The 12,338-nt window shown below is 32.6% G+C and overlaps 1 protein-coding gene across 4 annotated transcripts in view; it reads left to right on the forward strand.

The window, feature by feature from the left end:
- The window catches only part of RABGAP1 (RAB GTPase activating protein 1), a 196,338-nt gene that overhangs the window by 41,660 nt on the left and 142,340 nt on the right, over positions 1 to 12,338 (forward strand). For all 4 annotated transcript variants that reach the window (XM_051979598.1, XM_051979601.1, XM_051979600.1 and 1 more), the window contains 2 exons: positions 3,060 to 3,288; positions 7,617 to 7,821. In XM_051979598.1, coding sequence (XP_051835558.1) covers positions 3,060 to 3,288; positions 7,617 to 7,821 — 434 coding nt within the window. The remainder of the gene's footprint in view (positions 1 to 3,059; positions 3,289 to 7,616; positions 7,822 to 12,338) is intronic.

Raw genomic sequence — 12,338 nt, forward strand, 5'->3', positions numbered from 1 at the left:
AGTTTGTTTTAAATTTAAAATAATAAAAACACGTTGGTACTAGATTTCTTAGTAAGCTATAATTACTTGTTTGGGTTTTTTTTTTTTTTTTTAAACTCTAGACTTCCCAGCATGCATATTTCATTCCATCTTAGGTGATCTTGATTCCCTTTAATCTAAATTATATTTATTCCCATATGTCATATCAGCATTACTTATTGTAACCCCATGTTAAGCTTATGTCCTCTGATCTCTTCTAGGACCTTGCTCCATCAGTTACAAAGAAATTTACCCACAATCCACTAACCCCTCAATTACTGTTGCTTCTTTCCTCTTTTATACTAAAAAAGACTATTTTACATTCTCTATTTCCATTTCTTATTCCTTTATCACTATTTAAGCCCTTGCAATATTCCATCTTACTCCCAATTCTACAAAAAGTGCACCACCATGATCTCATGATAGAAAAATTAAATTTCCTCAATCCTTACCCATCTCCAACTAAAACTTAACCCCGATTTACTGTGTGATCAAAAGCAAATCACTATATTCTTTTGTAACCTCTGCCTCAACATTTATATAACTTGTCATTCAAAAAATGTAAGGGCAGGAACCGTTTTATTTTTGCAGTTAGATTTCTAGTGCCACAAATAGAACCTTGAACATAGTCATTTAATAAATTATTGAGCCTTATCCTTGCGTCTCATCTCCCTTCTAACTTTAGAAAAATGGAAGTAATCTCAGAGGAAGGCACTAGCCTTAGGAGCAATCAGGAAAAGCTTCTTGAGTAAAGTATGGTTTTAGTCAAGACTTGAAGGAAACCAGGAAAGCAAAGAACTGCAGTTGAAAGTAGAAAGTATTTCAGGTATAGAGAACAGCCAGTAAAAAATACACCATCAAGAGAATTGAAAAGGCTACTATCACTGAATCAAAGATTTTATAGAAGTAAGATTTAAAAAGACTGGAAAGATAGGTAAGGGGATAGGTTACAAAGGGTTTTAAGAAGCTACCAGAGGATTTAATTTTTTTTTTTATCCTGGAGTTCATAAGGCACTGAAGTTCTTTAAGTAGAAAGGTGACATGGGTGGACCTGTACTTTAGAAAATCACCTTACTAGTTAAGTAGAGGATGGAGTGGAGTGAGGAAACAGACCTGAAATAGGGATACCAACTAACAGGCTGTTGCATTAATCCAGCTTCAAGATGAAAAAGGCCTGTACCAGACGCGTAGTGATGTGAGAGAAAAGAAGGGGGCATATTTACATAAAAGAAATATTCACAATCAATCATCTTTGCCTTTTCTCTTGCTTCAAAAATCTTCTCCCTCTCCTTATCCTCTCTCTTCCAAGCATCTCTGATTTTGGGTCCATCCTGTTGTCTTCTGCTAGATTAGTTTTTCAACAATATGGTTTTGATTCTGCCATTCCTTTATTCAGAATTTCTGTGTAATTGCAACATGTTATTAATATCAAGATCACTGGGTTCAAATGTAAGCTCTATTTTATTAGTTATATTACATTGGATATGTCATTTTCCTATATCTAGCCTTAGTTTTTTCATCTGTAAAGTGAAAAGGGTTAGACTAATTGATCTTTTAAGATGCCTTTTAGCTCTGAATCTTCTTGTCCTGTTATTTTTTTTGTACTCAGAGCAGCCATAAGAACTTGTACTTGGTTTATTGCATTTTTACATTCCACTTAGTATTGTACCTTTTTGTGTAATTATCTTTCCTACTATGCTGTAAGTTGTATAAGGACTGAGACTACAGTTTACTTTATTTTTCTCTCCCAACTGTGTCTAGCACAGTGCTCATATAGTTGCTCCATCAATACTTGTTGAACTTAATTAATTGGGATGCCTTCTAAATCAGTCTCTTAATTTTTTTCCTTAATATTGCCTTTCTCTAAGTTGCAGATATTTAGGTACAAGCTTATTTATCATTATTACAAGCCAGTCACCATTTGCTCTTATACTTTTTTGCTTGGCTCATGATCATCTAATGCTTGAAAATAAACCACTGTGAAGACAAGAAAAGAAATACTGTTCCTGAAATGGAGCTTCAAATCATTTTACATGCATTAGCCTTTTTATCACTTGTAGTCTTAATGAGTCAAAGCTATAGATATCTGCGCATAAGTTTCTTCAAAAACACCTAATGGCTATAGTGATCTAATAAATGTTTTTTAAGTGATCATAAGCTTTTGATAGTTATTTTTAAGAGTATAAGAGGGCACTGAGTTCCATTATAGGCACATTTTCCTGGTGGGCTTATAAAAATATGAAAATGCTATAGGCATTACTTAATTGCTTAAATTGCAGGAAAATTCAGCAATTCAACTTTAATAGACTATTACATATTCATTTATGTATTTCAAAATCTCAGGAAGCATGATTTAATTGTTATAGTTACCTTCCCCACTTCCTCTATGTCTCATTAGACTATATTAATTGGTTGATATGGCCAGAAATATTCTAAACTTGATTGTTATAGCATTGGTGATATATGTCTCTAGACTTATCTAGATGGGTCTTCAAATGACACTTTGCTGGACTTGATTTTGTTTTCCATTTCCAAATTAGCATAGGATCTAGTTTGTGTTCCCCAAGTGAAGGTTAGAGATTCCAGGGTTACCTCCATACTATGATTCCACTGACCTAAAAAGGCTTTGCATTTGAGTATTGCCATAGACTCTGTAATTAATCCAGGACCAGCATAGTTAAGAAGTGATTCATCATCAAAAAAATTGGCTAGCAAGTCATCACTTTTGCCTTCCATATATTTGGGAGAGGGAAGTAATAACGGTAGATGAAACATGTTACAAGTTACCATCTGTTTCCAAAAAAGGGAGTTCCCATAAATCACAAATTTTTCAAGTATTGAAAGAGGATTCTGTGACTTGAGAATGCAGCTGCAGCTTCACTTACTGTCAGTCTTGACTTGTTCTATTTTTAAAAATAAGCAATGGAAGATATCTTTGTATTAAAAGGAAAGCTAATGATTTATTTGAAGCATAGATCCTATTTTAGTCATTGCTGGTCTTTCTTTTGTTTTTGCTGATCGCATGTGTTTATGACCCTTAGATTGTAGGGAATGGAAGTGAACAGCAGCTGCAGAAAGAGCTAGAGGATGTACTGATGGACCCACCGATGGAAGATGGTGACAAGGAACACATGGAAAGAACACAAATTGATGGAGAAGGAGATGGGCCCCTTGCAAATGAACTCTCCACTTCGTCTACAATTAATCCAGTGTCATTAGCAGGACTTCAGAAACCAGAGATGAGCCTGCCAGTGAAACCTGGACAAGGAGGTTAGGAATATTCCATTGCCTGTGATTCTGTTCTGTGAAGGAATTCATTATCTAGTCCAATTAATAAAGAAAGCAATGCCCAAAGAATTGATGTTTGCTCAATATCACATAGAGAATTAGCAAAAAAAAAAACAGAACCCAAGTTATATTTGATACTATTTTTATTTTCATATCCATTCTGTACTTGTTCTTTTCAGAGTAGATACAAATGCAGTTCCACTTTCTAGGAACTTTTATTATAAAGTCTTGATAGATATAAATGTATCATCTAAATCTCCTTTTGAATTTAATTTTTATCAAGTCAGTTCAGCAAAATGCCTTTACTAAAGGTCTTCTCTATGCAAGCACAATGTGAGCTACTAAGACATATAATATCAATAACAAAAAAAATTTCTGCCCTTAAGTAATTTAAATTCCTTAGGAATACAAAATGTAAATTGAGATATCTATTTTAATACACACGCACGCACGCACACACACACACACACACACACACACACATACACACACACACATAATATGTATGTATTGTTGGGACTATACATAGTGGGGGGAGAAGCACTAATAACCAGATAAATCAGAAAAGACTTAAATTAAGAGGTGATACCTGAGCTGAACCTTTAAAGAAGCTCAAAATTCTAAGAAGCAGAGGTGAGAAGAGAATACATTTCAGATACGGGGGACAGCCTGTACGAATCAGAGATGATTTGTTTGAGATTTAAGGAATAGTAGTAGATCCAGTTGTCTGAAACAGAGTATATAAAGGAGAGTAGTATGACATAAATCTGAAAAGTTCAACTAAAAACAGATTGTGAAGCACTAATGAATTTGTATTATATCCTAGAAGAAAGAGGGAATCATAAAGAGAGGAGAATGACATCATCTGACCTGTGGTTTAGATGATTATTTTGGCTGCTATGTGAAGCAACAGCTACCTGATCTCTTTTTGTAACACTTATCATTTCCCTCAGCAATTTAACATATTTACAATTCTATCTGTGTGGGCATTGCCTCTAGCAATACAAAATTTCACCCTTCCCTAACTTAGAAGATAGTTTCAGGAGTTGCTGTGACTAAAATAAATTCATTACCGGGTGACCAGCTTCCTAGGATATAAGTGTACAAGAACAAGAGAAATATGAAAAGAAAGTTGGAGGAGTGGATAGAGAAAATTTGGGCAAGTGAATAGCTAGTAGGAATTTCCTTCCTTTTTGTCCACCTTTACAGAAAGAAGAAGAGAATGAAAGGAGTGGACAAAGAATAAGTAAGGACAGAAAGTCAGGTAGGAAAGAAGTTTAAATCCAAGTTTAATTCCACTCAACAAATATTTAATAAGTGTATACTATGTGTATCATTACCCTAGTATCACATCCACTTCACAAGCACTATATTTTGTTTTGACTTATCTTCGTTACTTTGCACATTGTAGGTATTTAATAAATTCTTATTGAGTTGAGTTCTTGAAGACTTTTTCAAATTAAATCTCCTGAGACCCTTCCCCAATCTCAGTTTATAGTTGTTTTCCCCATTCAACCTAAAATAACATTTAGTTTTATAACTATCTATATTAGTGTCTTATCTAAACACCATGTCCTTCCTAGCAATTAAGCACCATGCTTTTCACATAGCCACTTAAAAAAATAGCATTTTTCTTTGGAAAGGGCTGTGGAAGATATAAAGATGATTAAAGCACATTTTTTGACCTGAGTAATCAGGAACTCAAAGAAGAACCATGTGTGAGTGAAGGAAGGTAGTTAATGGCAGAGGTGATGAGTAAGAAAAGTAGTTTTTGTTGTGATATAGTTGAAAGAAAATAGAATAATGATGAAAAGGTTCTGTGGTAGTCCAAGTTTAAGGTGATCAGGACTTAGACAAAGAATTTAATTATGGAAATCTGTTAGATAGAAAAGGAATGTAAAAAGCTTCCTGCAGGAAGGAAAGCCACATATATGATTCATAGGAGACAGGAGTTTGATGTTTTCATATTTACTGTGGTGATTTGCAATTTTAGATGATGAAAAAAGTTCAACAAAAATCTGGTTGGTACTGTATACATTCCACAAGCATTTTATAATATTTACTATATACCAAACATTGGGAATACAGGAGAAAAAAATGAAATTGTCCTTGCCTTCAAACAGTTTATATTTTTATCACAGAAGATATGTGTATATGCAATATAAATACAAAAATAAGAAGTAATGTGGAAGAGGAAAGGGAGAAGTTATACCTTGAGGAATAAGGAAAGATTTAGAAGATGAGCTGAACTTTGAAAGAAAGTAGTAACTTTCAGATATGAATACGAGAAAAGAATGAATTCCACCAATGATTGACAGCTGGCTGTACAAAGGCACAAAAAAAATTTTGTGATAGAGGACAGGTCAGTTTGAAGTGTAGACCACTTGAAGGAAAATAATATACAGGGTATCCTAAAAGTCTTCATTCAGTCTTAGGTTTTAAGGTATAATGACACAGAAAGATAGGTTGGATCATATTTGTAAAGGGCTTTGAAAAAACAAAAAGGAATTTGTATTTGAATTCAACAGTAGTAAATAATTGCCATTTATTAAGTTGATCAGAGACTTTCTAAGACTTGTGCTTTATCAAAGTCATTGGCAAATGTGTGGAAAGAAATTTGAGAGGGGCCAGTCATGAAATAGGGAAAATAATTTAAAGGGTGCTACAATCATCTCAGTGTGAGGTGGTTAAAGCCTGGAAAAGGCTGTTGTTTATGTGAATAGAGAAAAGGGGACAAATACAAGAAAGGCTGAGACTAGAGGAATCATCAAGATTTGGGAACTATTTGGACATAAGTCCATAAGAGGGAACTGAAAGGTGGTTTAAATGGAGAGAAACTTAGAAAAGTAGTTTTGATGGAAAAGAAGAGTTCTGTTTTATATATGTTAGTATTTGACTCTCCCAGTTCAAAGTATCTCATAGGCAGATGATGACGTGGGACTGGGGTTCAAAAAGGAGATAAGAACTGGATATTTAAGATCTGCCAGTCATCAATCAGTCCATCAACAAACATTTAGTAAGCACCTGTTCTATGTTATATTATTGTCTTGGGGACACAAAGACAACCATGAAATAGTTCTTATTTATAAAGATATTCTGTTGAGAGTGATATTTCTGCATGTATATGCATATTGATGCATGTGTTGTATGCATACATATAATAGATATTCTATATTGAATAGATAAAAAAATAAATACAAAATAATTTCAGGAAAAGAGTACTGGCCATTGGGAGACTCAGGGAAGTCATCATATAGAATATGGTGCTTAACCTAAGTTTTGAAAGAAGTGAGGGATTCTGTGAAGTAGAAAATAGAAGAAAGGAGGGCATTCTAAGTATGAGGGAGAACACAGAATGCGGATAGAGTACCATCTGTGAGAAACAGAAAGGTCATTGGCTTGGTTAGATGATAGACATACATTGTGACTAGAAAAATAGATTTAGACCCAAGTTGTAAAGGCAGAGATATTAAATTAGTAGCTAATGTAATCACCAAAAGAAAGTATGTAGAAAAAAAAACGAAGCAGTCCCAAAAGAGCCACAGTAGTGAGTAGAAATGACATGGATGGTGATTCAGCAAAGGACCCTGAGATGAGATGGTCAGACATATAGGAGGAAATCTAAGAGAGTACTATCATTAAAAACCCAGAATAAGGAAAGTATCCATGAAGAGAAGATGGTAAACAATATGAAATAACTATAGAAATATGCAAAAAGATGAGGATTGATTAAAAAAAAAAGTAATCAGATTTGGCATACTCTGAAGTACTGGTAACTTGGAAAAAAATTGTTTCATTTGACTGAGGTCCCAAGACTTATTACAAAGGTATGAAAAGTGAGTAAAGAGAGAGGAAAAGTGGAAGACAAGAAGAGGAGGCAGCATTTTCTAAGAGCTTAGTAAGAAAAGGGAAGAAAAATATGGGTCCCTGTGCTGGGGATGTGATAATGTTTAGATGAAATTCTGACCTCATGCATCTTCCCATATAATATTGAATTAATCTGAATTTAAAATAATGAAATAAAAACAAGAAAACAATTTTATAAATTTTAACTGCACCTCAGACCTTGCTTTAGATTTTACAGAGTGCAAGTATAAGAAATTCCAAAAAGAAAAAGTCAATATTAAAAATTAATAACTCATGCCAAATGGTATATTGGTTTTCATTGGTATTACTTTCTAAAATTGAGTTCTCCTTAATACTTAACAGTTAAGAACCTAAATTTTGCTTATAGATTTTTTTTCACAGAATATATTCTGACAAACAAAATGTGAAAACTGACCAGAGGTATATTTCTTTCTTTTATTCAGATTCTGAAGAATCCAGTCCTTTTACACCAGTGGCAGATGAGGACAGTGTTGTCTTCAGCAAACTTACTTACTTAGGCTGTGCCTCAGTGAATGCTCCCAGAAGTGAAGTGGAGGCCTTAAGGATGATGTCTATCTTACGAGGCCAGTGCCAGATCTCTCTCAATGTGACACTTTCTGTGCCAAATGTGTCTGAAGGAACAGTAAGGTATAATATTCTTCCTAATCTTATTTTCCCATACTTTGGTAATATAAATCCTCTTTTTTCATATTGTACTAGTATTTTGTGCCTTTGTTCAAGTTATTCCTTGAAATTAAAATGTCATGCTATTACTCCTTTTCTATTTAAGGAATAATAGTAAGAGGTCTGGACAAGTCAGAAGATCTGGTTTTGAATTTTGATTCAGACATTAACTGTGTAACCATAGCCAAATCATAGAACCTGTTTAAGACCTAGTTCCTCATTATAAAATTGGGAGAACAAGATATATACATTATTCTTCACATGACTATGCTAAAGAAAAATATATAAACTTCAAAGTGCCATGTAAACTTAAGTGATTGTTATATTATTTTATCTTTATTTTACACTAATATTTTTTACTTTATATTGAGACATAGCTCAAGTCTCAAATTGAAGACTTCCCTTAAAATCCACATTGATATTTACCTTCTCTCTTGTTGCACTTATTAACATCCTACATAATTAATTAGCTTCTTATATTTTTTTCTTAAAATTTATCTTTAACACTTTGTCTGAATATCTCTTTTAGCTTATTCTTCTTTGTATAACAATTTTTATATTTATATTTCAAGCAATTTAAGAGCAGGATTTATGTTTTGTCTTTATACCCCTGATTTTTAATACAGTACCCTATCCATGATAGGTTCTTCATAAGTATTTGCTTGGTTTGTTGATTATTCACATTGATATAGTGTTTTAATACTTATAAAGTATTTTATTTCCTGGTATTCCATAAGGTAATATTAGTAATTATTAAATGTCAATCAAGATTAATTAAATCCACACCTAATTCTTTTTTTATATATTTATATTTTGGTTTTCTTTTTTAAAATCAAATTAACATGTGGCTTATTTGCCTATTGGTTTTTTTGTTCCATTTTGATGTCTTCATTAGAGAACTCGTTGTTTATTATTTTTCTAGTTGTTGTAATTGCATGCCCAGTGCATTGATCTGCCCTGTCACTTTTTTATTGTGTAATATGCATTAAATAAATTAGGAAACATTTTCCTAAGTATTGTTTTTTACATCCTACAAATTTTGATAGGTTGTCTCATTGTTCATTATCTTTAGTGGAATTATTTATTATTCCTCTATTTGTTCTTTAATTCACTCATTCTCTAATATTAGGTTATTTATTTTCCAATCCTTTTTAAATTGTGTTTCAAAAGCCCTTTATTGAGTATAATTTTATTTCATTATAATCTGAAAAGGATACATTTATTATTTCATTTTTTATTTCTCTTTTTCTACTTTTGTTTATGAAGTTTTTATGCCCAATTCTTCTTAAGTTTTTATGAAGATGCTGTGCTTAGCTGAGAATAGATATACTCCTTACTCTTCTGTTTCATTATTCTTCAGAGGTCTGTCATATCTAATTTTTCTAAAATTCTATTTACTTCCTAACTTCTTGTTTATTTTGCAGATGAGTTTAGATTCCCTACTATTACAGTTTTCTGTCTATTTCTTCTTGTAACTCATTTAACTTTTCTATCAAGAATTTGAATATTATATCATTTAATGCATATGTGTTCGTTATTGTTATTAATTCAATATCTGTGATAGTTTTTAGAAAAATGAAGTTTCCCTGGTTTTCTCTTTTCCTCACTTAATAGTATTTTATTTTTTCCCAATTCATATAAAGATAGTTTTCAGCATTCATTTTTATAAGATTTTCAGTTCTAAATTTTTCTCTCCCTTCCTAAGATAGGAAACAATCTGATAGAGGTTATACATGTGTAATCATATTAACATTTCCATATTAATCATGTTGTCAAAAAAAGAATCAAAACAAAAGGGAAAATCATGAGAAAGGGAAAAAAAGTAAAAATAGTGTGCTTCAATCTTCATTCAGTCTCCATAGTTCTCTCTCTGGATACAGATGGCATTTTCCATCAAGAATCTTTTGGAGTTGGGGCAGCAGGGTGGCACAGTGGATAGAGCACCAGCCCTGAAGTCAGGGTATATTCTTTTGGGAAATGTTCATTGGAACCTTTCAGGTTCTACTTTGCCCTCTGATTCTAATTTTTTGAGCAGTTTTCTTTTTATAATTTCTTGAAACATAATGTCTAGGCTCTTTTTTGTTCATAGCTTTCAAGTAGTCCATTGATTTTTTTTTTTAATTATTTATCTCCCCCGATCTATTTTCCAATTCATTCTATTTTTCCTATGAGATATTTCATTTGTTTTTTTCCAGTTTTTTAAACTGTTATATTAATCAATAGCTTTTCCTTGACTAGTTCACATTTTTAAACTGTGATTTTCTGAATTTTTTTTTTTGATACTCTTACAAAACTGCTAATTCTCTTTTTATAATTTTCTTACATGGCTTTCATTTCTTTCCCCAGTTTATTTCCTATCATTCTTATTTGATTTTAAAAATCCTTTTACTTCTACCCTTTTTAAAAATCTCTTTTCACTTTTCTAGGAATTCTTGTTAGACTTGTGTTCAGTTTTCATTTTTCCTTTGAGACTGTGTGTGTAGGTGTTTTCAAGTAATTATCTTCTGTATTTATGTTTTGAGCTTCCCTGCCACTATAGTAGTTTTTTAATGGTCAGGTTCCTTTTTTACTTGCTAATTTTCCCAGCCTACTTATTGACATGGGACTTTATCTTGGAATGGTTCTCTGCTTACCTCTGACAGGAGGGTGTCTGGTTTGAGCTTTTATCTCATATATCCATGACCTAGTCATCCTAGAAGGAAAAGCTTATCTTGGATAGCAGGAAAGTCCAAGTTAAAGTAACCTGTTATTGTAAAAGAAAAATTTGTTTTAAATTATTCTGTTGATTTAAATTAATAAAATTATGAAATTAAAAATGTTTTCCCTTTCATAACAGTAACTAGAGAAAAAAAAAGAAAGCCATTAGCTATAATATTAAATATAAATGGACTTAATGATCCCCAAAAAGGAAAGAAATGCAGAATGGGTCACAAATCAAAATTCAATACTATGTTGCTTATAAAAAATAGTTAATCCAGCAAAGGGTTAATAGATTAAAAATGGTAAGGTGATCTAAAATTTGCAAGTGGGAGTGGCATCAGTGGATACTGGCAGTATTTAATTCAACCAAGAACTCATTAAAAGAAATGAACTATTATATTTTGCTAAATATTTTACACAAATTGAGAGTATATCACTTTTAAAGTTTATTCAATCATCTTGGAACGTAATGCATAAAAGAAAACCTCACAACAGTAGGTTTTTTTAAAATAACATTTTAAATCAATCAACAAATACTTAAATTGTACCTATTATTTGCCAGACATTCTACTATAAATGAGGGATAGAAATACAAAGAATGAAACAATTCCTACTTAGAAGAAGCTTACATTCTAATGAAAAAGACAATGAAAACAAATATAATTGAGTGAGAGGCCACTACAAGTTGTGCAGGATCCAGAAAGGCTTCATATAAAATGTGATACTTTAGCTGCATTTTGAAAGAGGAGATTATTTGAGCTAGAGATGAAGAAGTATATTCCATAGGGAACAGTCAATATGAAGGATACAAAGATGTGATATGGGGTCCCATATGAAAAAGAATTAAATGAAGAATTATTTTAACTTCCTACGATTTACCAGGTATTTTGGGAAGATTGTAGAGTATAGGAGAAGGGGTAAAATTATAATAAGATTTAAAAGATAGATTGGAGCAAGTTTGTGAAGAGTTTTTAAAAGTTAAATGGAGATTTTATTTGGTCCTAGAGGCAATCAGAGTCACTGAAAATTATTGAGTAAGAAAATGACATAGCTGGGCATTAAAGAAAATAATTTTGGCAGCAGTTTGAAGGACAAAGATGAGAAGAAACTTGAGAAAGCGACACCAGTTAGGAGATTGTTATAGTAACCTCCAACTGAACAAAACTATCCAACTGGCTTTTTCACTACTCCTCAAACATAATATTCTATCTTATTTTCTGTGAAGCTTCCTTACCCCTACACAAAACCTTTCCTCTTAAGTAATATTCTCTCTAAAATGTAATATTCTCTGTTGAGATTTTCTTGAGGTCTCTGGAAGCAACCTTTGTTTCAGTTCAGTAATCATCACACAGGTAGCCAAGGGTTAAAGTCCAAATTCTTTATTGTCTTTTTCAGTCTTGTCTCTTTTCCTGGGACTTAAGCTAGCTTTCTTGGAGGCTTTCTGGAGTATTGGTTTCAATGGAAAAGCGAAGGAGGACAGCCTGCCACCACTTCTCTGTCTTCCTTAGTTCTGATTCTGGCTGAATTTGTCTGAGCTCATATGTTCTCTTATCAAAAGTGTGAACCTTGTAGAACGAAGCACATGTACTAAACTAGAGAACTGTTAAGCACCATACTAAACAACCATTGTCTCTATCAGTTCCACTGATTTAGCATCTTCTTTCAAGTTCTGGCCCACAACACACTTATTATTCTACTGTAAGAAATGATCAGGATGATTTTTGAGAGGCCTGGAGAGACATGAACTGATACAAAGCGAAATCAGTAGAATCAGGAGATCA

Source organism: Antechinus flavipes, chromosome 2 (genome assembly GCF_016432865.1).
Source record: "Antechinus flavipes isolate AdamAnt ecotype Samford, QLD, Australia chromosome 2, AdamAnt_v2, whole genome shotgun sequence".
Classification (NCBI taxonomy): domain Eukaryota; kingdom Metazoa; phylum Chordata; class Mammalia; order Dasyuromorphia; family Dasyuridae; genus Antechinus; species Antechinus flavipes.